The following is a 23,665-nucleotide window of genomic DNA, read 5'->3' as shown; positions in this document are numbered from 1 at the left end:
AGACATGTCTACTGTAGCCGTCACTAATGAAAAACAATCATGACACATCTTTACTCCACAGGTCGGACTGGGAAAAGAAAATTCCAGGCCTATGGACTGATCCACTGGGCCGGCGCCTGCCACCAATGACACCGAATGCAGGCAGTTAAAGACGACTGATGGAGCTGGTAAACGGACAAATGATGGAGCCGAGTAAAGACACCCGACTGCAGCCAGTAAAGACACCTGATTTGGAGCTATGGTAAAGAATGGCAAGACTGGTTGTCCGGTTATATATTAATGGGAGGACAACGGTTTTAACCAGAGGGACTCACTTCCTGTAAACCTCCCTCTGCCCACAAAACAGCTAATTGAAAGACTCCCAGAAGCAGGATATGAACAACTAATTATATATGAGAAGAGAAGGTCTGTCTCTGGAAGATCAGTGCTGTGTGTGTGTTTATACCTGCGCTTTATACCTGGTGTCTGTGTGTGTGTGGTGTGACTTGTGTGTGTGGTGTGTGTTGAATAGTGCTATGTGTGATGTGTTCATACTGGTTTATAAACTGGTGTCTGTGTGCAGTGTGTGTGTGTGTGTGTTGTGTGTGTGTGTGTGCGACAATGTGTGTGCCTCATTACCAGCAGAAAAATGTTTAGGGTTTGTAAAACATCTGCAGACGAGGAGGAGGACTGTTTAAAGCTTCAGCCTTCACCTGAAGATGTTGGAGTTGTGTGTGTGTGTGTGTGTCGTGTGTGGGGGAGGGGGAACGAGGGGGGGGGGGGGTTCCACCAGATACAAAAGAGTGGAGGAGAATACAAGCGAGCAGCGAAATAGTTGTGGAGGAGAGGGGAACGATGGAGAGAAGTGTGAGGTCATTATGGGAGGCTGGAAACAGAAGTACCCTGCCTTGCAATCAAGACGGACAAGAGAAGAAGAGAGGAATAAATGAGGCGGGGGATTCAGTTTTCAATATTGTGCTTCACATTTTCCTCTGTCCTAGTGTGTGTGTTGTGTGCTGTTTGTTATGTGTGTGTTGTGTTGTGTGTGTGTGTGTGTGTGTTGTGCCTGTGTGTGTGTGTTTTGTGAATGTGTGGTGAATTGTGATTGTGTGTGTGTTGTGTGATGTGTTAGTGACTGACTTGTGTGTGTGTTTTATTTGTGAAAGGACCACAATAATTCCCAATTTAGAACTGCGTTCATTTACATTTAATTATTGTAATGGCGAAATCAAGTGCTGAGGGTTCAATTTTTTAAATTTGAATTTACCCAGAATTCACTTGTAAGCAACAGTCGCTCTTACGATTACCGTGAAAGAACTGAGTTCAGACTTTCAGCTTTTATCTCAAGATAAAAGTCGAACTTCACTCCAACATCTCACTCTACCCACGCTCTGCTCGCCGCCTACTCTTCTTCATATGAATCAGAGACCAAATAAACAAATGAAAAGAACAAAAGCTGCAGCGATGAGACCGAACAGCCTGTTCCAACACAGGAAGAAAAAAGTCGTTCTTCAGATCTGTGATTTCTGGGACTCATCAAACACTTGAACTCAGAGAGCGGTAGCGACGTGACCATCAGCTCCTGTTACAACAACAACCAGAAGACAAGCTGTTGTGTCATTAGTCCACACAATCAAGCGGATATTAACCACACAGATGTTAGCAAGCCGCTCCACCTCTGTCGGCAGCGTTAATCACAGTGAGTCGTTTTCATGATGATCTAGAAACTTATTTCGGCAGGGAGAACTTGGTGATGCAACTGAACTCAATTTGCTTAGTGAGTCAGCATCGTTTCATCAGGAAAACAACCTCGTCAGCAGCAGCATTTGGCTCTGGCTAAATTGTTGAGATGACTGATGATGAATCGCTGAGAGCTCTCAGGCTCCACTGCAGCAGCACTCCGTTCTTATCCCAGTGCAATTTCCTGTCAGATTTATTGTGAACCGAGAATGGCGGTTATAACAGGACTTCCTGGGAATCACGGGTCGCAGTGACGTGAGCGCAGAGGAAGTTCTGACATTTGGATTCATGCTGCATTGCTCGACACACAACACAGTGAGAGGCCGTGACAGCTCAAAGATCTAACCAGAGCCTGAGCTGCCGGTGAAGCCCGGCGTTGTGGTCGTGGACGTGTTACCTGCAGACCGGTGATGATGGCAGAAGCGTCCTCTCCAGCAACAGCTTGTGTAGAAGTTGGAGGATGGCCCGCGGTGAGTGCAGCTGAGAACAGCAGCTGGGCTTCCTGCGTCGCCCCGCACCGTTCTCGTCAGTCGCTCGAGGTGCCCAAGAGAAATCTGCTTCAACACCTTCCTGAGGAGACGCAGTGAAGAGCACTGTCAGTCAGACATCGTCGTACAAGAGGAAAACTTGAGAAGGAGTGGCTAGCACTTTTACATGAAACAAAGGCAGCAGTGACAAATAATTCCAAATAGATGGGGTTGAAACATAAATACCCTATGTTCATTGCTACACAATGGTTTAACAATCAACATTCATATACTGACGAAGCCACCTGCTCAGGAAAACATGGCGTTGTCAGCTCCTGGCAGATTCAAGGTGTTGCTTTACCCACATAGCATACTGAAACCAGCCCGCCACAAACCTCTAATAAAACTGTGGATAAAGTAAAATCATACCAACAAACCTGCTTTTCAACCCAAAACTACGGAACGCAAAGAAACTCAAGTCTAAAGATGCCCCACCTGTTGCATGACCTCAAACTCTGTCCAAAGAGGAAACACTGAGCATGATTGACCTCCATGTGATTTTAAATCACATTTCTTAGAACAACTATTTCATTTATAACATTTATAAAAGACTACATTATTAATGATCTGGCACGCAGCCGACCAGGCTTTCTGTAAGGGTCTGAACTTCAGCCCAGGTCTTCGTTGATGTGAAATGACAATATTAATTAAGTTTAAATGGACTGTTTTCACTGCTTTACGTTTCGTAGAAGTAAACAATAAACAAAAATAATCGATTAATCAAGAAAAAGATCCATTACATGTAGGAAGTGAATTTGAATTGTTCACACACCGCCGACAGAACAAAGCTGATAGTTTTCTCCTGCACCTGCCAATTGTCCATTCAGGAAACATGCTGTACAGAGTTTATTTTATAATCTGATTACATGTTGTTTTCGAACGTTGAATAACTTCTTCCTCTATTTCACTTTGTTTCATAACGTTCACAGTTCGTTTTACATCCACCACTGAAAGCAGAGTCTGATGAGAAACACAGCGCACTAAACACTGATTATGATGATATGATTATGATGATGATATGATGATAGATTGATGATGATGTGATTGATGATGATGATGAAGACTGTTGGGGTTCAGTCCGACGTTACCAACAGATAATAAGAGCTTCAGTCTGAAAACTAGAATCTGACCTGAAGAGTCAGAAAGCATCATCCAAATCACATGATACACCTGAACCTTTGGGACTTGAGCCCCTCCACACTGAGGGTCACAGATCTGAGGCGGCGCCAGAGTCCGTCAGCGGCTTTGATTCTTGTTGAAACCCCAAAAGGCTCCTGGGAAAATTCAATCTTCCAGCTGACTGAAATTATAATCTGCACGCTACGAATTCATTTCATGTCACTCCTCACTGTGATCTGCACTGAGGGGGGGGGGGGAGGGGGGGCTGCCTCTCTCTTCGCTCTGGTTAAGCTCTTCCCAAGCCGGAGCCCGGCTCTCTGTTGCTATGCAACAACAGTAAAGTGTCTGTGTGAAAGTGTGACGCCCTGATTTAAAAGCCAGATGTTTCAAGGCTGGAACCAGGAAGGACCAGGAGGAGGAAGGAGGAGGACCAGGAGTGCGGACAGGAGGAGGAACCAGAGTGAGGACCAGGAGAGGACCAGGCAGGACCAGGGACCAGCCGAGGAGGGACCAGGAGGAGACCAGGAGACCAGGAAGGACCAGGTGCAAGGCAGACAGGAGAGGACCAGGAGGCAGAGACCAGGAGGACCAGGGTCGAGGTAGGACCAGGTAGAGACCAGGAGCGACCAGAGACAGCGACCAGCTGCGACAGCGACCAGCTGAAGGGACCAGTTCCAACAGGGGAGGACCAAGTTAAATTTATGGAGAATTGAGGGCGTGGCCTCTTTGAGCAGTGACAGGTGCGGAGCGAATGCTCACCACAAAACCAGCCTTTACGCCCTAGCTCCACAACAAGCCCCTCCTCTTTAACATATTTGATTAAACTGGGAGCTTAGGGGCGGAGTCAGAACACTTGCCAAGAATAGCCTCAGTAGAAACCTGTGTGGCCGACGTCATCTTGTTTACAGTCTGACACTTGTTTTAGGCAATAAGTAGCTTCCTAAGCGATTAGAGGACCCTTTGCTGTCTCATGGTGATGTGTGTTAGATGGTCAAAACTTGTCATGGGTAAAAGAAAACACCATAAACTACAGTTTCACAAGGGATTCAAACTGCCGCTATCGACGCACTTCTCCCTGAACTTCCTCCTGTCGCTCCTGTCGTGACTACAGCGCCACGCGACGGTAGACGCCCAACAAACAACATGTCACTGCTGCTTGTTCGCTACGGACAGTTTTCACTGTAACAGCACATTCATGGGGGGGGGGGTCTCTTCACAGGTGTTGAACTACTCACTGAGATGTTGTAGAACAGGAAGTGAATACATCAGCCCCCCCGCCCCGCCCCCCCCCCCGACACAACACCACACAGAAGAGGTGGAGGTGTCAGCAGGGCCGAGCGCGACGCCGAAGCCTCGATGCTCGGCAGCCCACACGCATTCAGATCACTCAGCAGCAGATCACGCACAGCTCAGGCAGACTGTTCCAGTGACGAGTTCAAGGACCAGACAGAAGCTCTGAGCTCCGGCGTTCTTTAAACGCCTCACAGACATGTAGTTTAAAAGCTCAGAAAGACAAAAACAGCTGACAGTGTAGTATTTAGTTGGTACGTGAGCAGGTCGGTGCGAGTATAGAGTAGTAACTAAAAACATCAGAGAAAAAGAACAAACAAACTGCACAACACACTGTTATAATGAAAAAATTTCCTACATGAACTTCTACAACAAAACAAACATTGAAACTCCACAGAGAAGCAGAAAACCGCGACCCAGAGGCTGAGCACCTGGAGCAGGGTGTGAGTCTGTTCCCAACCTGCCAAATCTAAAAAAATAAAGAAAGTAAAAATATAAATAATGTTACTAAATGTTTAAAACAAATCGATCTTTAAAAATGTTTATTTTCACCGTCACTGTGAACAACCAATCGGAGAACTTTTATGTTGTCGTTGGGCGGGACTTCGGATATTTGTGTTACCATGGTAAAAAGTGGAGACAGACTCAGACGCGGGAATCTTCAACGGTGATCATTAGTCACTTGCTGATTGATTAGAGCAAAACAGAGGAGCCCCTCCAAACTGAAAACTGTTAACATGAGTATATCAGACAGTAATAAGAGTGCCTGAGACCCCCCCTCCCTCACGAAGTGTGTTTGTGTTTTCCAGTGAAGAAGAAAGACTTCCCTGTTTGCCCAGTGACGCCGGTGAATTGAAAATGAAACAGGCATTGCTCTACCTGTCGCCATGGATACCACACCTGAAAGACAGCCGAGGTCATGGCTCTATCAGTCAGACCTCCCTAATACAGTTTCCTCTTTGTTTCTTTGTTCGGGGGGGGGGAGGGGGATCCTGTGCTCTTCACGTCTCCGAGACCAAAAAAAAAAACTTGCCCTTTGCTGACACAGACAAAAAAGAAAAAGTTGCGAGACACTCATGTTTTGTTTCTGACCCACATCTGATTTGGGGGGCAGGCATCTAAATCTGCCCGAGCAGGAGAGATGGGGGAGAAGGGGAAGGGGGGGGGGGGGGGGGAGACTCTGAATAGTGAAAGCGGCAGAGATGATGACTCCAACCACCAATCAGCCATCGTTCTCCTCAGACACTGAGCTCTGCCTCAGCTGCCAGCGTGTCCTGACGCACGTCGCCATTTTTAGGCAACACACTGGGGGGGTTTCTGTCACCAAAACACAAAAAAAACCTTGCTGCGGGCCGGACATAGACTCACCAACACCAACACGGGACAGGTGAAGACCTGGGGGGTCAATTGATCGATCAATCAATCAATCAATCAATCAATCAATCAACCCAGAGTTAGTGAGGGGTTCATAATAAAGTGATCACTGAGAGAGTAAAACAATAAAACTTCTTCATCTCTCCTGCAGCAGCGCTCTCTGAAAATATTTAGGAAAGGAATCAATGATCGATAACAGCCCTGACACACACACACACACACACACACACACACACACACACACACACACACACACACACACACACTGTAGATGACAGGATGTTTGTGCAGGTTTACACGTCTCTGACTTCTCCTCACCTCAGACCACTGAGCACAGACAGAGGAGGCAGACAGCCGGAAGACATCAGTGCGTGTGTGTGTGTGTGTGTGTGTGTGTGTGTGTGTGTGTGTGTGTGTGTCTGCTGTGTGTCGTGTGAGTGTATAGTCTGCGGAGGTGAAGCCTGAGTTCACCATGTGTGTGTGTGTGTGTGTGTGTGTGTGTGTGTGCATGCCAGTTTCTTTCAGAATGTCAGGAGGAGGTTGTGGTGGATGGAGAGCTGTGTTCGATTCCTGTGTTGTTTCTATGATCCATGACCATTTATTGATATTGTTGTAACCATGACAACAAAGATCATCTGATGATGAGGAAGAACTTATTTTAACCCAAACCACCTGCTTCTCCTAGACCTAATAAAGCCATGATCATTATTACAACAATAAAGCATCTGCACATGTTCTGAATAAAGTCAGAATCAGTGAACGCATCACGATCAAAAGAGGAAAACTATTTAAATTGGACAGCGACCAATTAATTTACTGATGACACCTGATGCTACATCAGCAGTGTGAACACCGATGCTACAGAGACAGAGACATGGTCAGAGTGTGAGACAGGTGGACAGGTGGACTGATCAGACTGTCACATTAGGTCCAGAGGAAATCTGCTGCAGCCTCAATCAATCATTAATTCCTCTCTCGCTAACTATCCACTCAGCACTCAGGAAGCTCAGGGGCTCATGGGAAAAATTCCCACACACCCTCTGTAACAGAGCTGACACAGATCTGATCTGTGATCAGTGTTTCAGTACAGCTCAGGGTCAGATGACAGGCTGGAGATACGAGGTTTCTGAAGCTGTAACACTGACGTTGTGTCAGAGATTAATTATTTTTCATTTATTTTGAAGAGACAAATTCTACCTCACTGAACTCAGATCAGCTCAGAGAGGTTACTACACACACTGAATGCACAGGAGACAGTGTGTGTGTGTGTGTGTGTGTGTGTGTGTGTGTGTGTGTGTGTGTGTGTGTGTGTGTGTGTGTGTGTGTGTCTGCTCTTATAGTTCAATGCTGCCATCTAGTGTTTCTCCCTGTGAATCAGAGCTGCTCTCTCTGTGATGGCGTCATGAGGAGAAGGAGACAGAGACAGAACCTCTGACTGGATTCAGGCTGGATGAAGGAAACTGAGTGTTGACGTGATGTGATCTGGATTTTCACTCAGAAACATCCAGTGAGCAGCAGCTGTGCGGAGGACAGAGGTCAGAGACAGAAGAGAACTCAACTGAAACTGAGGTCTGAGTGTGTTTGTGTGTGTGTTTCTCTGAGCAGCAGAAACACAATGAACATCACCAAGCAATGACATGAGGATCTCTGTCTCCACAACATCACAAATCACTGTGTTGTTCTCACAGTGTGTTGACAGGGACGTTCGTTCTTACTTTAAAAGACAGTAAAGGTGATGAAGTCCTCACGTCTCTGCCCCTGAACATCACACAAGCTTCTGACCCAATACACCTCAGAGTCTCTGAATTAGATTGTGTCAAGATCTATGGATGAACACTAATGTTAGCTAGCATCTAACTTTAGCTTTAAGTTACAGTTTAGCTAATTAATATTAGCTCAGTCATGAGTAAGGTGTTGAGGTGTTGCAGGTTGCAGTGTTGAGGTGAATCTACTCACAGCTTCTCTCCGTCTGCAGCTCTCGTGTCCTGAACCAGATAAACAGAACCAAAACTTCCTCTGCCCAGACTCTGCAGGATGTTGTATCGCTTAGCAACCAGACCACTGCCTCCAGAGGGCGGAGCCTGACCTGACTCCACCTCCTGAAACCTGGGCATCCTATCAGCTCACCTGAGGGACAGGGACAGGTTCACTGTGAGCTCAGACTGATACGGGACACTCTGAGATCAATGGTGACAATGATAAACAGAATGACTCTGTCTTGTTTCTGTGTAAAAGCATCGCAGAAGAAGAAACTGTCAGAGAGCGAGTGATGAATGAAAGGATGTTTCCTGTCTTTTCATCTGCACTAATTAAATTAAATTAAATTAAAATTATCAATTAATTGAATTCACTGAGCAGCTCAGAGGCTACCAGAAGCTTCTGTCATCATTTAAGGTGGAATGTTTTCTGAGGTGTTAGTGCATGATTGATGAATAGGAATCAATCAATACACCTTAAATGTCCATATGAGAAATTTGACTATCTGATTAGTTTCTATCAGCTCTCTCCATGACAGACTCTTTAGTGATGATCGGATCTTAAATATGTAAATACATTTCAACCTGATCATGTGACCTGTGGAGATTTTATTTCATCACTTAGAAAAAGAAAATGGCGGTGCGTCGTTCCGGCGGCTCCGTCAGTTCTACACCTACGATCGACATGATGCAAATACTAAATATGTCAGAACCATCCATACATTGAAAAAAACGGCTTTCATAACATTTCCAAAACAAAAGGATACAATAACTTTATTTTGAAAAGAAAACTTCGTTGATTAAAAGGGGTTTTATTTTGTAGGTTCGCCCGGATTCTAAAAGGTTTTATATCTCACGGAGCTTGACGGTACTCTGTCCGATAATGGACCTATGTAAAAAAGTGAGGGTTTTAAACGTTAAATCTGTCAGTTGTTCACTGGACAGAGGGAGGATGAAGGTCTCGACAACAAACCGTCAATGTTCATTAATGATTTTATCCGCTCATCAGCTGCTCCTTGGCGGTTTACGTGATTACACAGAGTGGGGGTGAAGAGTGTCCGGTAACCTCTCGGTTGAAAGGAGAAGAGAAACAACGGAGGGAAAAAGCCTCCGTTGTTCTCGCGATAGTAACGCTTTAAATGAAGCAGTTTAGGTCAAATAAACAGGTGTTATCAGAGGTCTGTTTGTTGTTTACCTGCAGAGGACACGATGGACGACTTCCGTGTTTGATCCGGTTTCCATGGAGACGGGAGACAAACCCAAACCCAACCCCCCAACACAGACACGATGGCTTCTGTACACCTGTGAGGACCTGACCCTGATTCTCACCTGAACATTAAAGCCTGAACACAGTCTGGACTCTGAGGGTTTCAAACATCTGAGAATGTGTAAAAGAAATTTCTCTTAAATATTTTATTATTGTTGTATAGTTGTTGTATTGTTGTTGTATAGTTATTGTATTGATGTTATATTGTTGTTGTATAGTTGTTTATAGTTGTTTATAGTTGTTGTGCAGTTGTTGTATTGTTGTTGTAGTTGTTGTATAGTTGTTGTATAGTTGTTGTATTGTTGTTGTATTGTTGTATAGCTGTTGTATAGTTGTTGTGTTGTTGTATCGTTGTTGTATCGTTATATTGTTGTTGTATAGTTGTTTATAGTTGTTGTGCAGTTGTTGTGCAGTTGTTGTATAGTTGTTGTATTGTTGTTGTAGTTGTTGTGCAGTTGTTGTATAGTTGTTGTATTGTTGTTGTAGTTGTTGTATAGTTGTTGTATAGTTGTTGTATTGTTGTTGTATAGTTGTTGTATTGTTGTTGTATTGTTGTATAGCTATTGTATAGTTGTTGTGTTGTTGTATCGTTGTTGTATCGTTATATTGTTGTTGTATAGTTGTTTATAGATGTTGAGCTGAGTCAGAGGACAGACCTGGTCTGAGCTGTGAACAGTGACGGCGATCAGTTGAAAACAAACGTCTCTGAAGAGAAAATCAAGGTAAACAGTGACATTATGACTCAAACTGTCTATATGAACTTTGACCTAGTGTACATCATGTTATCATACTGACAGATCTCAATCACAATGTTTTTGTACTGATAGAAATGTTGAACAAAAGTTGTAATTAACCTGTTTTATCCTTTAAAGCTCCATGTTTCTTCTTCTGTGTTTTATTTGAAGTGTTGATCCATAAGAAGACACAAAAACCATCTCAGTGTAGTTTTACATCTCCTCTCTCAGGCTTCTCTCTGGAGCTCTGGTAACAACAGGTGGGTGAGCCAATCAGAAGAGAGGAGGCTCTGAGCCTCTCTTCTGATTGGCTGACTGTTTTCTGACTGATCCAATAAAAATATAGCAGATTTCAGGTAAAAACACTCAGAGAAACCAAATCCTGCAAGGTTTGGATGGTGGGTCCAGGTGGGCGGGGCTTGGTGACTGCTTTGTTGTGACATCACAAAGTTCAGGAAGTCCTGACGGCTGGTTTTAAGGCTCAGTTTCTGAATACAGGCTGTGTGCATTTCTCTGTGGACTGAGGCTTTGATACTTTCACAGTATTAATATAGAACCTAGACCTGATCTATAATCACACTACACATGGACAGAGACCTTTACACTGGAGGAGCTTTAATCTCAGATCAACTCTCAGAGGTTGTCTCAGGCTCTTCAGGAGGTGGTGTGTTTGTGAACAGTGACACACTCAGTTCTTATCAACATTATAACAAATTCTCATGTTGGCCAATGTGGGAGCAGCAGACCATCAGCTGCTGCTGAGTCCAGGAAATGTAGCGGCCTCCAGAGACAGAGCCGTGACTCATATATTCCATCATACCCCCCCACCATCAGCCAAACAAACACTCAACACACACACACACACTGCACTGAGTGTTTCCTGCTGAGTTCAGACTGAAGGGTGTGTCGGAGCCTCAGCTGTGGACAAACAGTCTCAACATTATTTCATCACTGAGTGATGTATTCAATGTTTCTGCTCCATCATTCAGTCTATAACTCACTGCATGACTCCACATCAGGGGTGGGGCTGGAAACTGAACAGGGGTCAGACAGGAGCACAGATTCAGAGAAGAGAGCACTGATGGGAAATTAGTCAAAATGCGTTGAAACTCATCTAAAGTTCATAAAAACTACAAAGAGAAAAGCTGTCGCTGGTTGGAGTAAATCTCCAGGTGAAAACAATCTGCTCCTGCAGGTGAAGCTGCTGGTTTACTTCAGGTACACTCACACAGAGACCAGGATGAATCTGTGTGAGTGTCCAAACTGCAGCACAGTGACACGTCCCTCAACAACCTGTCCAGGTCAGGACGACAGGTGAAGAGCTACAGGGTCACAAACACACACACACACACACAAACACAAACACACACACACTCACACACACACACTCACACACACTAGGTGTTTAAAACTCTACCAAACACTCCTGAACGCTGCCTGTAAAACATGAACAACAGTGATCAAACACTACAATAACAATAACTTCATAATAGATTGATAGTTTCATTTCTTTAGATTTGATATTGGGGTTTAATATTTCTTCTTCTATGGTTTGTCCTGTGTGTGTTGTTCTGGTCTGAAATGAGCGAGAGACAGAAACGGTGCCATGAGCCTTTAATTTATAACATGCAACAAATCACAAGTTTAGTTTAAACACACTTTTAAAAAAAAGTAGAAAACAACACAAGTCATGTGAGCTCTTTGTGATGTGACATTTAACAGTGTGGACATCTTCTCTTCTTCAGTAGAATAAAATCACTTCATCTCTCCACCAGCACCAACCTCAACACACGCCACCATCTTTAAACCGGCTCCATCAGCTGACTGACAGCAGCTCAAGGACCGATCAGTACTTCAACACAACATTAAGGCACTTTGGAGGAAAATCTAAAGAAACAATCAGAGTGTGTGAGTCCACCGGGCCGGTGCTGTGTAAAGGACTGAGCAGTGAATCCTGAACACACACCTCACAGGACCGCGACCGCTCAGGTCCTAAGATCTGTGACGAGGATGAAATCTGCTGAGCAACTTTTCAAAAACATGATTCTCTCTGAGGAGGAAAGTCTCTTCATCTCCACAGTCGATACAAATCAAGAGAGAAATCCAACTAGATTTTATTACTTTAATTATTTTTTACTGCAAATCACTTTGTGTCGTTGTATTAAAAGGTGCTCCATAAATAAAGTTATCATCATCATTATCTTTAACTACAGAGCACATCACCTTTTTTTTACCAGACCAGGTCCAGAACACACTGTGGGCTGGTCCTGCTCCTGGATCGGTTCTTAAAGCCACCAAACGACAGACCGTTCACCAGCATCCCGTTTCTCCCGGTGGACACACGACTCTCCATCAGGTCACTGTGCATCAGTGAGATTAGCATCATTAAGCATCAGAGAATACAAACATGCCAAAATAAATAATGTAAACAGAGTGGATTCTGGGCCGGAGCCAGAGAGAACGTCTGATCAGAGGACAGTGGACGGACACCAGCTGTCTCTGATGGACACATTCAGAATAAAAACCAGCTCCAGAGTCAAAACAAAAGGGATGGACCAATGAAAAATATCCAAGTTCAATACCAAAACTGTAAACTGGGCAGATAGTGATGGAAACACTTGGTTTATCAAAAGTTCAACGATAGAAATACAAAACCTGGAAACACATCAGAGCATGCGAACTCAACCTCTAAAGATCGACGTTGTTCTGTCCAGTGATGAGCAAGAAGTGACGAGTGCGTTAGCTCCGGATGTTCGATGACATCAGGTGCGGTCAGCTGACGTGGTATCAGGAAATAAAGCTTCAAACTGGTCCAGACCCAAAATCAAACAGTGAAGCAGCAAACACACAGCTCAACATCTGGCCGTTACACAAACGTAAAACGTGTCAAAGTGAAAAGCAGCAGTTTGACTTGGTCAAAAACAGCTGCTGCCTCTCAGGGCGTGACACTGTGAACACCTACACACTGTGTGAGTCTGTCGCAGGTTCAAATCCTCAACCCGACAGACACGTCCTCCAGCCTCAGGCTCCAGTTTGACGCTGTGAGGACGTCACTGTCTCTGCTGCTGAGACAGGACCAGGACGTCAGTCACACCGGGTCATCTGCGTCTACTGATGCTGCTGTTCTCGTCATTAATGTGCGTTCACGATCATGTGACTAAACTGTGTGAAAAACAATGTGAGGAATTATTCTGGATTCAACATCAAAGATGGAGAATTTGTGAAAAGATAAATATGATTAGTAATGTTGTAAAATGTAAATCACAGTAATTAACACGTAGCGGAGCAGTTCAGGGTCAGGTCATGTGATCTGTGTCAAATCCATTTGAACAAAGTAAATGATTTTTTTTTATTTGTTCAAACTTGATTTTAGAAAAAATAGACAGTACTTCTGTCTTTTATTTTGAAAATTAACCTATACACATCATTTTCCAGGTGGTGCAACGACAGATTACTTTCATTATTGATTAATCTGCTGATGCTTTTTCTGACTAATTGTTTTGTCCATTACATCACCATTAAAATATCAAACAGCCTTGTGATGCGTTCAAGCATCGTTCAGTAGCTTCTTGTATTTGACAAATAATCCAAAATTACGATTAATTAACCAATCACTTCAGCTGCAATCGTGACACTACTATTCATGAGACGTTCATGGCACAATCTGATGCCACTTGATTCAGATTGTATAATCTGAGTGAAGCAGTTGGACTCTCATCACACAGTGTGTAGAGGCTTCAAGTGAAGCACCAGAAGACAACAGACAATAATCTGTATTTAAATCCATTAGAATTTGTCCAGTAAATGTCACAGTCAAAGTGAAACATTCAATTTTAATCCAATTAGACAGAAATCCTTCGTTGTGTATTCTGTGCTGCTCCAGAGGAAATGTAAAGACACATTCAGTGAAAATCTGAAGCATCGCACTGAGATTTTTGGCATCTGATCGACAGTAAGGCAGTAATCTGAGGATGAACGTCTCCGACTGAAAGCACACTTCAGTTTCACATCATCAAGAGTTTGGAAACAGGAAACGGCAGGAGAGTTTCACACTAAAATCACAGAGAACGCCCGCTCCAGCAGCCAGAGGAAAACAGCTGTGGATATGACTTTTAGTTCTACAAACAATCAGTTGATTAAATCTAAATCTGTTTTTTCCCCGTAGGTTAGCTGACTGCTGAACTCCAATGTTAGAGACTCCAATGGCTGAAACTGGTTTCTGTGTGTTGACACATACAGTACATGTTAAATGGCTTTCAGTGAAATCTTTCCTCCACCTTCTGCCACAGGAAGAGAGTGAAGCTAATACTTACAGCTAGTCAGCAACATAAAGGTTAATTCAGTTTAAAGTGATTAAATGATAGAGTTATCCTAGCTAACAGGTAAGATCACCTTGATAATATCAATAATAAGGCCAATATGGAATGGAATATTGAATTAGCGTATTAGCTAATGCTAAACTGAATTAGAATTACAATAAATAATTGTGACAGACTCCGAAAGTAAAAAGGATAATTCAGTAATTCAAAATTGTTTTACACCAAAGATTTTGTTGCTAGGTTAGCACAGCCATTTTTAACTTAGGTCAAGCAAGACATGCTAACGTAAGCCTGTTAGCTAGAGCTAATATTAGCAGAAATACTTAACAACAAAGTGTTCTGCCATGATATAAAGTTGTTTTATGTCATTCCCCAAACAAAAGATCCCTGTTGGTGATAAGCTAAGCTTTGCTAGCTAGTGAACTTTGAGGAGTAAACATTAGCTGACTAGCTACTTTTAAGTGTCCGTAGCAGAGTATTGAAAACTGTTAACTACTGAAAGGTGGCAACAAATGTCAGATTCATAATCTTGGTCCCTTTTCTTTTATCAGTTAATAAATGATTAGATAATGATTAATTAAATGACTTTTGTTTTATTTTTTGTTTGTACACAAAGTTGTTTTACAGCAATTTGTGCTCAGACGAGTGAGAAAAGGGTTTTGCAGTAAAAACACGCTTATATATCTTACATGGTTATTTAGCTTAAACAAGCTCATTTAACATGGCTAATAGTTTATGTGACCTTTCAAGTTTGCTGCAGTAACAACTTTCACTTCAACTAAATGTTGGGTCAATCAGAAATGTTTGTAGAACTAAAAACAACTTGGTTTTAATCCACTGCACCAAAGCATCGGTGTATTATTCAGTAGATTCTGTTTAACAGCCCAGATCCACTGATTGGTCAGAAAACTACGGAGCCGGGGGTCATGTGATGTGGAAAATAAGTTGCACATATTAATGACGTGAAAGTAAGAATCTGAATAATGGTCTAGGTGGGTTAAATAGAGTCAAGGGTTATATATAATTTGTTATTCTGTCTTTCACTAAATGGAAGCACAGATTAAAAATCACAGTCAGACAAATAGTGAAAGTACTACAACATGCAGTAAAGGCCAGGAGAGGTAATTTCAGACACATTTGTGCTTCAACAGTCAGAGAATTGTACAAAAGCAAACATGCTGTGACTTGTTTTTATGAAGTGCAACACACCAGATATTTATAGTATTTCACTATTCCTCTGACCCGTTATTAGTCTGTGCCTTCATTAGCTGCTGACAGTTAAATGCTTTTTTTACTTTCAATCTTTTTCAATTATACTTTCTACTTTTATTTTGAAAACCACCTGATTAATCCATGCATTGTTTATCTGTACATACAATTTATTGATCCATATGGATGTTTTAGTTCATCCTTTGTACATACTGTATGTTGAATAAATCCATGTGTAGTTAATTATTAATGTCTGTACATTTTATTATCTCTTCATGCATATGGTTGATTATACGTTCATACCTTTAATTAATCTGTGTAGATTAATTGATCCGTGTACATTATATTAATCATGCATTTTTATTAATGTTACCTTTTACCTTTTATTATCTGTCCGTACGTTTTACTAATCATACGTTTTATCAAACATATTTTTATTAATCCTTCTCTTTGTTTTGTTCATCTGTGTTCAGGTTATTAATCCCAATCCGTTTAAATGTGTCTGATCGGTGCGGACATTTCATCAATCCATACACACATATTAATCTGTAAACTTTATAAATTCACGTGTATGTTTTTCACTATTCATTATTGTCCGTACTTTTAATTATTTTACACATATTCTTTATGAATCCATGCACATTTTGTTATGTGTGAGTTAAGTTCATGAACGTGTGCAAACTAATTTCCACATCAGTACTTGTCTCCATGATTTGACCCCCGTCAGACTCCGTAGAAATCTTGATCCTGTTTTCTCTTCACGTGGAACTGTCTCTGTTTGTCATGTGCTTTCTTTCTGAGATTGACTTTAAATTCAAATGATTAACAGTTTTTTAAAAGCACCAAGGACAATCGCAAGGACCGTAGATCATAGTGGAAGTGTAATAAAGGCAGTTCCTCTGATACTGAGCTAATGGCTGAAGCAGACAGCTAATTGATTTGTTCTCTGAACTCTAACTGCGGAGTTAATGTGATGCTTCCTGCCCCACCCAGAGAGAACAAGCTTTTGTTCGCTTCAGTAAAGGTTCATATCTCAAACTAATGGCACATTCTTTGTTTTTAACACAGCAGTGAAATCACGGTTTGAAGGATGTCTCTGGCATCAGTCTAGATTTTTGATATCATCAACAAGAGTCATGTGCAGACTCAACCCAACAGTGTGTTAGTCCGTCTCTCACTCTCTGACTTCCCTTCTCTTGTCTGTGGCTCTCAGGGATAAGCCCATTGGATAAAGACATAAAAAAAATAATCAAAAATATATAGCTTTTAATTATTTAAAAAAGGGTCAGCAGGTTCTGAAAACAGCTGGGCACGGTCGTTTTTGGCAAACCTACTTAATAGTGCATTTGTTGGGGACTATTTTCAGTGGCGGATTAATCCACAGTATTTGGGGCACATTTGATCCACTCACTGTTAGTTTAGTTCTGCACATGAAGTGTGTTGACAATAAGAAAAATATAGATTATCACCAAACAAAGTTTTTCTTTTTCTTGGTTTTTGTGTTTGCGTTGTTAGCATGCTAATGTTTTCTTTTTCATTGTTTGAATTCACATAAATCTTTAGCATGCTGTTGTTCTTTAGCACACGTAAGTATTAGCCCCTGAGTAATGTTTTAGCATGCTAACAAAGTCATTAGCATGCAAGCTATTTTCTGTAAAATATTAGCTTGTTAATGTTTGTTAGCACACCAGAGTGATGACGATGACTGAGTCCCAATTCACATACTTCCATTAGTACACTCACATGTAGTACTCTGTGTATTCAGTACACTCACATGTGTAATACGTGAATCTCAACAGTGAAGTCTCAAATCAAACACTGCCGCTGCGTACACACCGGGAATGACAATCAAAACACGTGACCACGATTGTCGCTCACCAAACTTTCCGTCACCGTCTTTGCTCACGTGACTTAAAAATTAAGTTTTACTTTCCTGTGTGTGCACCGCGTTTCATGCGAAGTCGGGCCGCCAACCACGTGTCCTCCGTCCTCAGCCACCCCATCCACAAGTTTGAAAATACGTTGGTGGCCCCTCCCTTTCTGCTATGTAGCCAAGATGGAGACCGTTAAAGGCCACTCCCCTTTTTGACCATGAACCATCAGGTACTTTTGAGTTTGGAAGTATGTAAAATGAGACTTTATAAATATTTGAGTGTGCTAGCAAAATTAGCATAGCAGGCTAACAGGGCTATACTGTGCATCAGTTGATGTGATTGTAAAAAGGGCGTCACACGTCTGTCGTCCAGACTGCTTTTACTGAGCTTGAGGAATTTTCAAAGTAGAATAAAAAAGTTGGAATAGATGAACTTTTAAAACGAATCGAGCAAATCAAGCGAGATACTGTAAACCACTGAGGAGATGCGATGAAGCGGCGACACAGAGACACTGTGGCTGCGCTCAGACCCGTGAGACTTTGGAGGGAAATCATCTGCATTGCTTTATGGCACACGACAGTAAGGGGGCGCTGTTCTTTTAAAGCTAACGCAGCTTAAACTTTTCTAAAAAGCTTCTTTACATTTTTGATCGCTGACGGCGGAAGAATGAGAAAAGCTCATGGAAAGAAAAAAACATTTCTAAACCCGTCTACGCTTTTCAGGCGGGAAAGTGAGGACGAGGAGCAGCAGGAACGATGGGAAATGTAGTTGTGAGAACAATACCAGCCGACTGATACTGATTCTACCAAATGTGTGACTGATACAATCGATGGTTCAATGTGACACTGAGCACCTTTAACATGGAACTGTGGCTTCAGAGGTTTGATAAGATTCAATGAGGAATAAAAATGTGTTCTGAGTAATAATGAAACTACTGTCCTCCCGGGGTGTTACCATGACGATCGGGTGTTGATGGTTACGTTTCAGATTGTTGCAAACGACAGCTGGTCCTGGATCAGCACTTCTGTTACCTCTGCAGTATGAGTTATAATCCAATCAGGTTATTATCCCGGTGGTTGCTAGGCAGAAAATTGACCAGGACACAGCAAACTGCACACACAGCCACCGGGTTCCTACAAGACGGGTCGCTTCTTTACACTGATGCACCTGGAGAGAGGGAGGGAGGGAGGGAGGGAGGGTAGAGGAAGGAGCGAAGGAGGGAGGGAAGGAAGGCGCAAAGGAGGGAGGAGACAGAGAGGGAGTCAGACTCTCAGTATAGTATTAATAATTTCTGTCATGTGGATCTGAGTCACATGTCCGACCATCACTGGAAGTCTCTTTTATCAAACACACAGTTGGTTCATTGGTAAAAATATCTTGATAATCTGTCAGTTCCTCTTTAACGGCTGATTAGCATCGTTAGCTTCGTAGCATTCCTCAGTGTCAGCGGCAGGACTGTGTCCGTGTTGTAGAACAGACTCCAGACATCTTCAGGTCTGAGAAGCTCAAACCTGAATATTTGTAATGTTTGCTTGAAAAATGAAACGGTTAATCGATTATCAAAATAGTTGCAGATGTTATTGATTGACTGACTCATTGTCACAGCTCTGATTTTCTCCCTGAATTCACGGCTGGTTTCTCGTCTCTGTTGTTCTGTTGGATCAGCTGCTGATTCTGCGACACTTCACCAAGTCTTCATGACAATTTTATAATAACAACATTAGTTTAACGTTTATTCTTGCAGGTTAATTTAGTGAAAACATGAATGTGATGCTGTGAACAGCTGCACCGAGGAGGAGATGACAACGTACCGGTCTGATGAGGGCCACAGGTCACACTGTAAGACGTCCACAAACTAACGGCCATCAGGAAAGTCGCTATGAACCCAAACACCTGAAAACAAACACAACAGAGTCTGTTTTAATGTTGAAAACACAGTTTCCTTTTTACTCGTGTGATTGTGTTTCAAAGTTTTTAAGTTACATTTAAAAAGTGTCAGATTAATTTCAACACTACCTGAAGACTGCAGCAACATCCAAATAACATTTTATAAAAGAATAAATACGAAATTACATTTCTCAGACCAGAAGCTGGACGCAAAGGAAACCAGGTGCATAAAACCTGTAAATCAGCTGTTTTCACTCCACACATGCCAGGTGTTTCTGCTTGTTTACTGAGGCATGACTGCCTCATTTTAAACAGCAGGGACTTCAACAAATACCACAATGAAAATACAAACAACAACAGTTTCATATTGTTCACAAGAGCGAACCACGTCAGATCCAGAAACTAGGGGTGTTCACCTGAGCTCAAAAGAGATGGGTGTGGTCCGAGCGCGCCGCGAATAATGATGTAATAACTACAGAGTGCTGATGTAATAACATAGTAATAACTGGCACATCCACCCCCCCCCCCCCCCCCCCCCCCCCCCACAGAAATCAGACCAGTTCTTTTACATTATTGTTTGTCCACTCAGATCAGTTCATACATAAAGTCATGAAATGAATGAGTGTTGTTGAATGAAGCTGTGAAAACACTGGTGTGAACTGTACATGATGTTAAACAGACGAGTCACCTCCACAAAGACTCCACACACTCATCAGGTTGTAAGGAGAGTTGTGATTTACCCAGGTATCCCAGCGTGTGCGTGTTTACATACCGTTGCGGCCACCAGGGCAGAAACTCCTCCGCTATTCACCGCGGCCACGATGGAGGCGATGAGGATGAGGACGGTCCCGACGGAGTAATGAAAGAACTCCTGAAACAGCAGAAACAAGATTCATGTCACAGCTGAAGCTTCATCACAACAACCGTCAGCTCGTTAAGATCAGGCCTTAAAACATCATAAACCACATACGCAACATCTAGTGCCTTTGCTTCTTTCATCATTTCTTTTAAAAAGGTGTCCTACGTTTCCTACCTGATCTTATGTATTTAATTATTTTCATTTTTATTTTTTTAAATGTGTTTTTATTTTTTGTAAATGTTACTTTTATGTCATCTAACTGTTGTATTTCACTGCCTCTGTAAAGCTCTGTGCGCTGTGTCTGAATGCTGCTGTGGAAATAAACCTGCCTTCATCATTGATGGGTCAGTTACATGGACGCATCACCTCAGACGTGACTGACTGTCGTTTAACGTTTCTCTTTTTGTTTCTGTAGAAAAGATCATCGTAAAACCTTCACAGTCATCACTTCACCTCCTCTGGTCCTCAGCATCACACATTTAACACAACTTCAACTTCCTGTTGTCTAACACTGAGGATCAAACATCAGTGGTTCAGAAGTTCAGTGAAATGCAGAAGTGAGAATGTGAACACACACACACACACACACACACACTCACACACACGGAAACATGAGGCTGTTTTCCCGCTCACCGTCAGCGGCCAGTTGATGCACGGCATCTTCGCCTGCAGCCTGAACAGGTGCATGAGGAAGAAGATGAGGAAGGCGATGAGGAACCACAGCGCCACAACCTCAAAGTACTGGAAAGCCGCCCAGCTGGGCCAACCCCGAACACAGCGGACGCACAGGAAGGCGATGAGCAAAGCAAGCTGGGAAAAAAAAACAAAAAGACCAGAGACACCGAGCAGCTGTTATCAGAAACTGTAACTGTGGTTTAAAGAATCAGTGTGTTCGTCCTGCCTTCTCTCTCAGCTCGGCGCTCATTGATTCATACTGAAGATGTGAATCTCTACAGACTCCTCACTAAATACAATTTCATTTTAAAAACAGGAGCAGTGACTTCCTGAAACAGCAGCTCACTGTAGTTTGAGTGAGTTAAAAATAAAGCCACAAAACTGTGCATTTGTTGGGGACTATTTTCAGCAGTGGATGAATCCACATTAGGTGCTGTAGTGAGTGTTTGGAGCAGCAGGACGGTGTGTGTTGATGGTGGTTTCTGAGAACTATTGAGTGAATTTCACTGAAAAAATATAGAAATGATGATGTGATTTCTGTTGGTCTTGCACCAATCAATCATGTTCCTTTACGTCTGGAGAATATGATCTGTAGGCCGTGGCGTCTCTGTAGCACCATGACACTGATGGTGCTGACAGTGTGACACATTTTACCTTTTAGACTTGCAGCTCCTGTGGTTTGGATATTGCACTCGGCCATATTGTGATATAGATCATATTTCAATTTATTGGGCAGCTCTAATGGAAACAGTGGAGCTCAGACGAACCAGATCTATATAATAAACATCAATATATCACATAAGCAGGAGACAGTCAGTGATGTTTGAGTCTCAACATGAGGTTCGTTGACAAGAAGAAAGAAAAGAATACAGTAGAATAAAACTAGAGGCGTAGATCAGAGACGGGGGTAAAATCTAAACCTGTAAATCCAACGTCCTCACAAACAAAAGGTAAAATAGCCGCAGTAAACTCTGATGGGAGACATGTTCAGTCCCATGCTGCTGATACGACCCACACCATGTGACACCAGTTCAGCTTGTTAAAGGGACAGTTCAATGTTTTGGGACATACAGTGTTTTAGACCACTGCTGGTTCTACAGCCTCTTCTCTTTGTATTAAACTTACACCAGGGTCTCCTCCTGCACTGAAGCTGATGTAAATACAAACAAAAACATCTGATAAATGAGTAAATGTAAATGTAAAATTTGATCATTTTAATTATAATTTCAGACATTTTTAAGCATAAAAACCAGAACTCTGCTGCAAGCTTCTCAAACATGAGGATTTACTGATTTCCATTATTATATATGACAATAACTTAAATATCTTTGGGCTCTGAAGTGTTGGCTGGAAAAAAACACTAATTTTAATTAACATACATTAATCATAATTTGAAGACGTTACCTCGGGTTAATGGGAAACACTCCTGGATAATGCTCCATGTTTTCTTCTCTACATTTAATTAATCAAATGACTAACCGGGAAATTAATCGTCAGATAAATCGACAATCAATAATAATAATAATCACGTAGTAATAGTAATCTATCTGAACACAGAGTCAACATGAGCAGCAGAACCACACCTCCGTGCATTTTAAATTATTTACCACTTTTAGAAACTCCTGGTTCACGGTGAAGCTAACGGTTCTGTCGGTTAACATGTCCCGGTACCTCGGTGTGAACCGACACGGTGGTAAACTCTGACATCCCGGGTAAACTCCGGGTAAGCTCCGGGTTAACCCGACATGTTTCAGGCGGACCGACTCTCACCATCTGTCCGATCTTGAGCAGTCCCGGGATGGTGCGGGTGTAGCCCGTGTTGAGGCTGAAGCCGTCGCCGGTCGTCCTGGTGGTCGTCGTGGTGGTGATGACGGTGTGCGACATGTTGGCGGTAAAACTGCTCCGGTAAGTTACACGGTAAATAAACCTTTTAACAAGTTCAGCTGCCGCAGGGAGGGACCGTCCAGCGTTAACGTTACAGCCCGTCTGTCGCTACGGTCCACCACCGTCAAGGTACACCGGATAAACACGGACACTTCCGGGGAGAGATTTCAGAATAAAAGCTCCGGTCAGCAGCCGTGGAGGCTCTGGGCTGACTTTTATTTTTACAGGGTAATTTATCATAAATCAATACCGAATTATAATATTAAGGAGTAACATAGCGGTGAAAGGCGTGAAATTAAATTGAAAAATAATTTTTACAAAAAAAATATAATTTGACTGTTGCAGTAAAATAATTATTAAAGCAATGTTCTGTATTTTCAGTATTTCTGTATAAATCCCATGACAAGACCAAAACAGCAGTGAATGAATGTAGTGACTAACAGGTATTGTGTGTGCTTCCGCCTTTACAGGAACTTCTCTCCAGAGACTGTGACAGTGATCGCTGTTATTGATCCGTGCAGCTGTTTCTGAATGAACATGTCACCCAGGACAGTGTGGTTTAAATTTCTTCTAATAATTCAATATGTAATGAGCATCTTCTACCAAAGTAACACGGGCGATGAAATCTGTAATAATTACATACCCTGGCAATAACAACATATCTGCTGTAATTACAGTTTAAGTATGTTACAAATTTATTGCACACATTGTGCAATAATGTGTACATTATTTATCTTCATTAACTGTACTGTCTCTCAGTGGGGCAGCAGCACACACACAAACAATCAAACACATTAATATGTGTATAAAGAAAATGTATTTAAAGAGTTTTACTTGTTTTCAGACACAATGTCAGAAATGTCTAATTTTTGTGGCTGTGGTTACTCTAATTTAAAGAAGCTGAGTTTTGGTGCCTTTATTTTGAAGTAAACATCCTGTATCTCCTAGTTTC

At 42.3% G+C, this 23,665-nt stretch overlaps 2 protein-coding genes across 2 annotated transcripts in view; both read right to left on the bottom strand.

The window, feature by feature from the left end:
* The window catches only part of LOC111233677 (serine/threonine-protein kinase Nek11-like), a 44,744-nt gene extending 36,591 nt beyond the window's left edge, over positions 1 to 8,153 (bottom strand). The window contains exon 1 of the mRNA XM_022761551.1: positions 7,986 to 8,153. Within this exon, the coding sequence (XP_022617272.1) occupies positions 7,986 to 8,143 (158 nt within the window). The 5' untranslated portion in view covers positions 8,144 to 8,153. The remainder of the gene's footprint in view (positions 1 to 7,985) is intronic.
* A 3,459-nt stretch (positions 8,154 to 11,612) lies between these two features.
* On the bottom strand, positions 11,613 to 22,801 carry cmtm7 (CKLF like MARVEL transmembrane domain containing 7). The gene is made up of 5 exons (XM_022761527.1): positions 22,600 to 22,801; positions 20,788 to 20,964; positions 20,068 to 20,166; positions 19,220 to 19,301; positions 11,613 to 18,575 (listed from the first exon to the last, which is right to left on the bottom strand). The coding sequence occupies exons 1-5, from the start codon at positions 22,711 to 22,713 to the stop codon at positions 18,562 to 18,564; spliced, it is 486 nt and encodes a 161-aa protein (XP_022617248.1). The 5' UTR covers positions 22,714 to 22,801; the 3' UTR covers positions 11,613 to 18,561.
* Positions 22,802 to 23,665: the final 864 nt, after the last annotated feature.

The sequence above is a fragment of the Seriola dumerili genome, unplaced genomic scaffold (assembly GCF_002260705.1).
Source record: "Seriola dumerili isolate Sdu_G_001 unplaced genomic scaffold, Sdu_1.0 BDQW01000415.1, whole genome shotgun sequence".
Lineage (NCBI taxonomy): Eukaryota > Metazoa > Chordata > Actinopteri > Carangiformes > Carangidae > Seriola > Seriola dumerili.
This window is presented reverse-complemented; position numbering and strand designations above follow the sequence as displayed.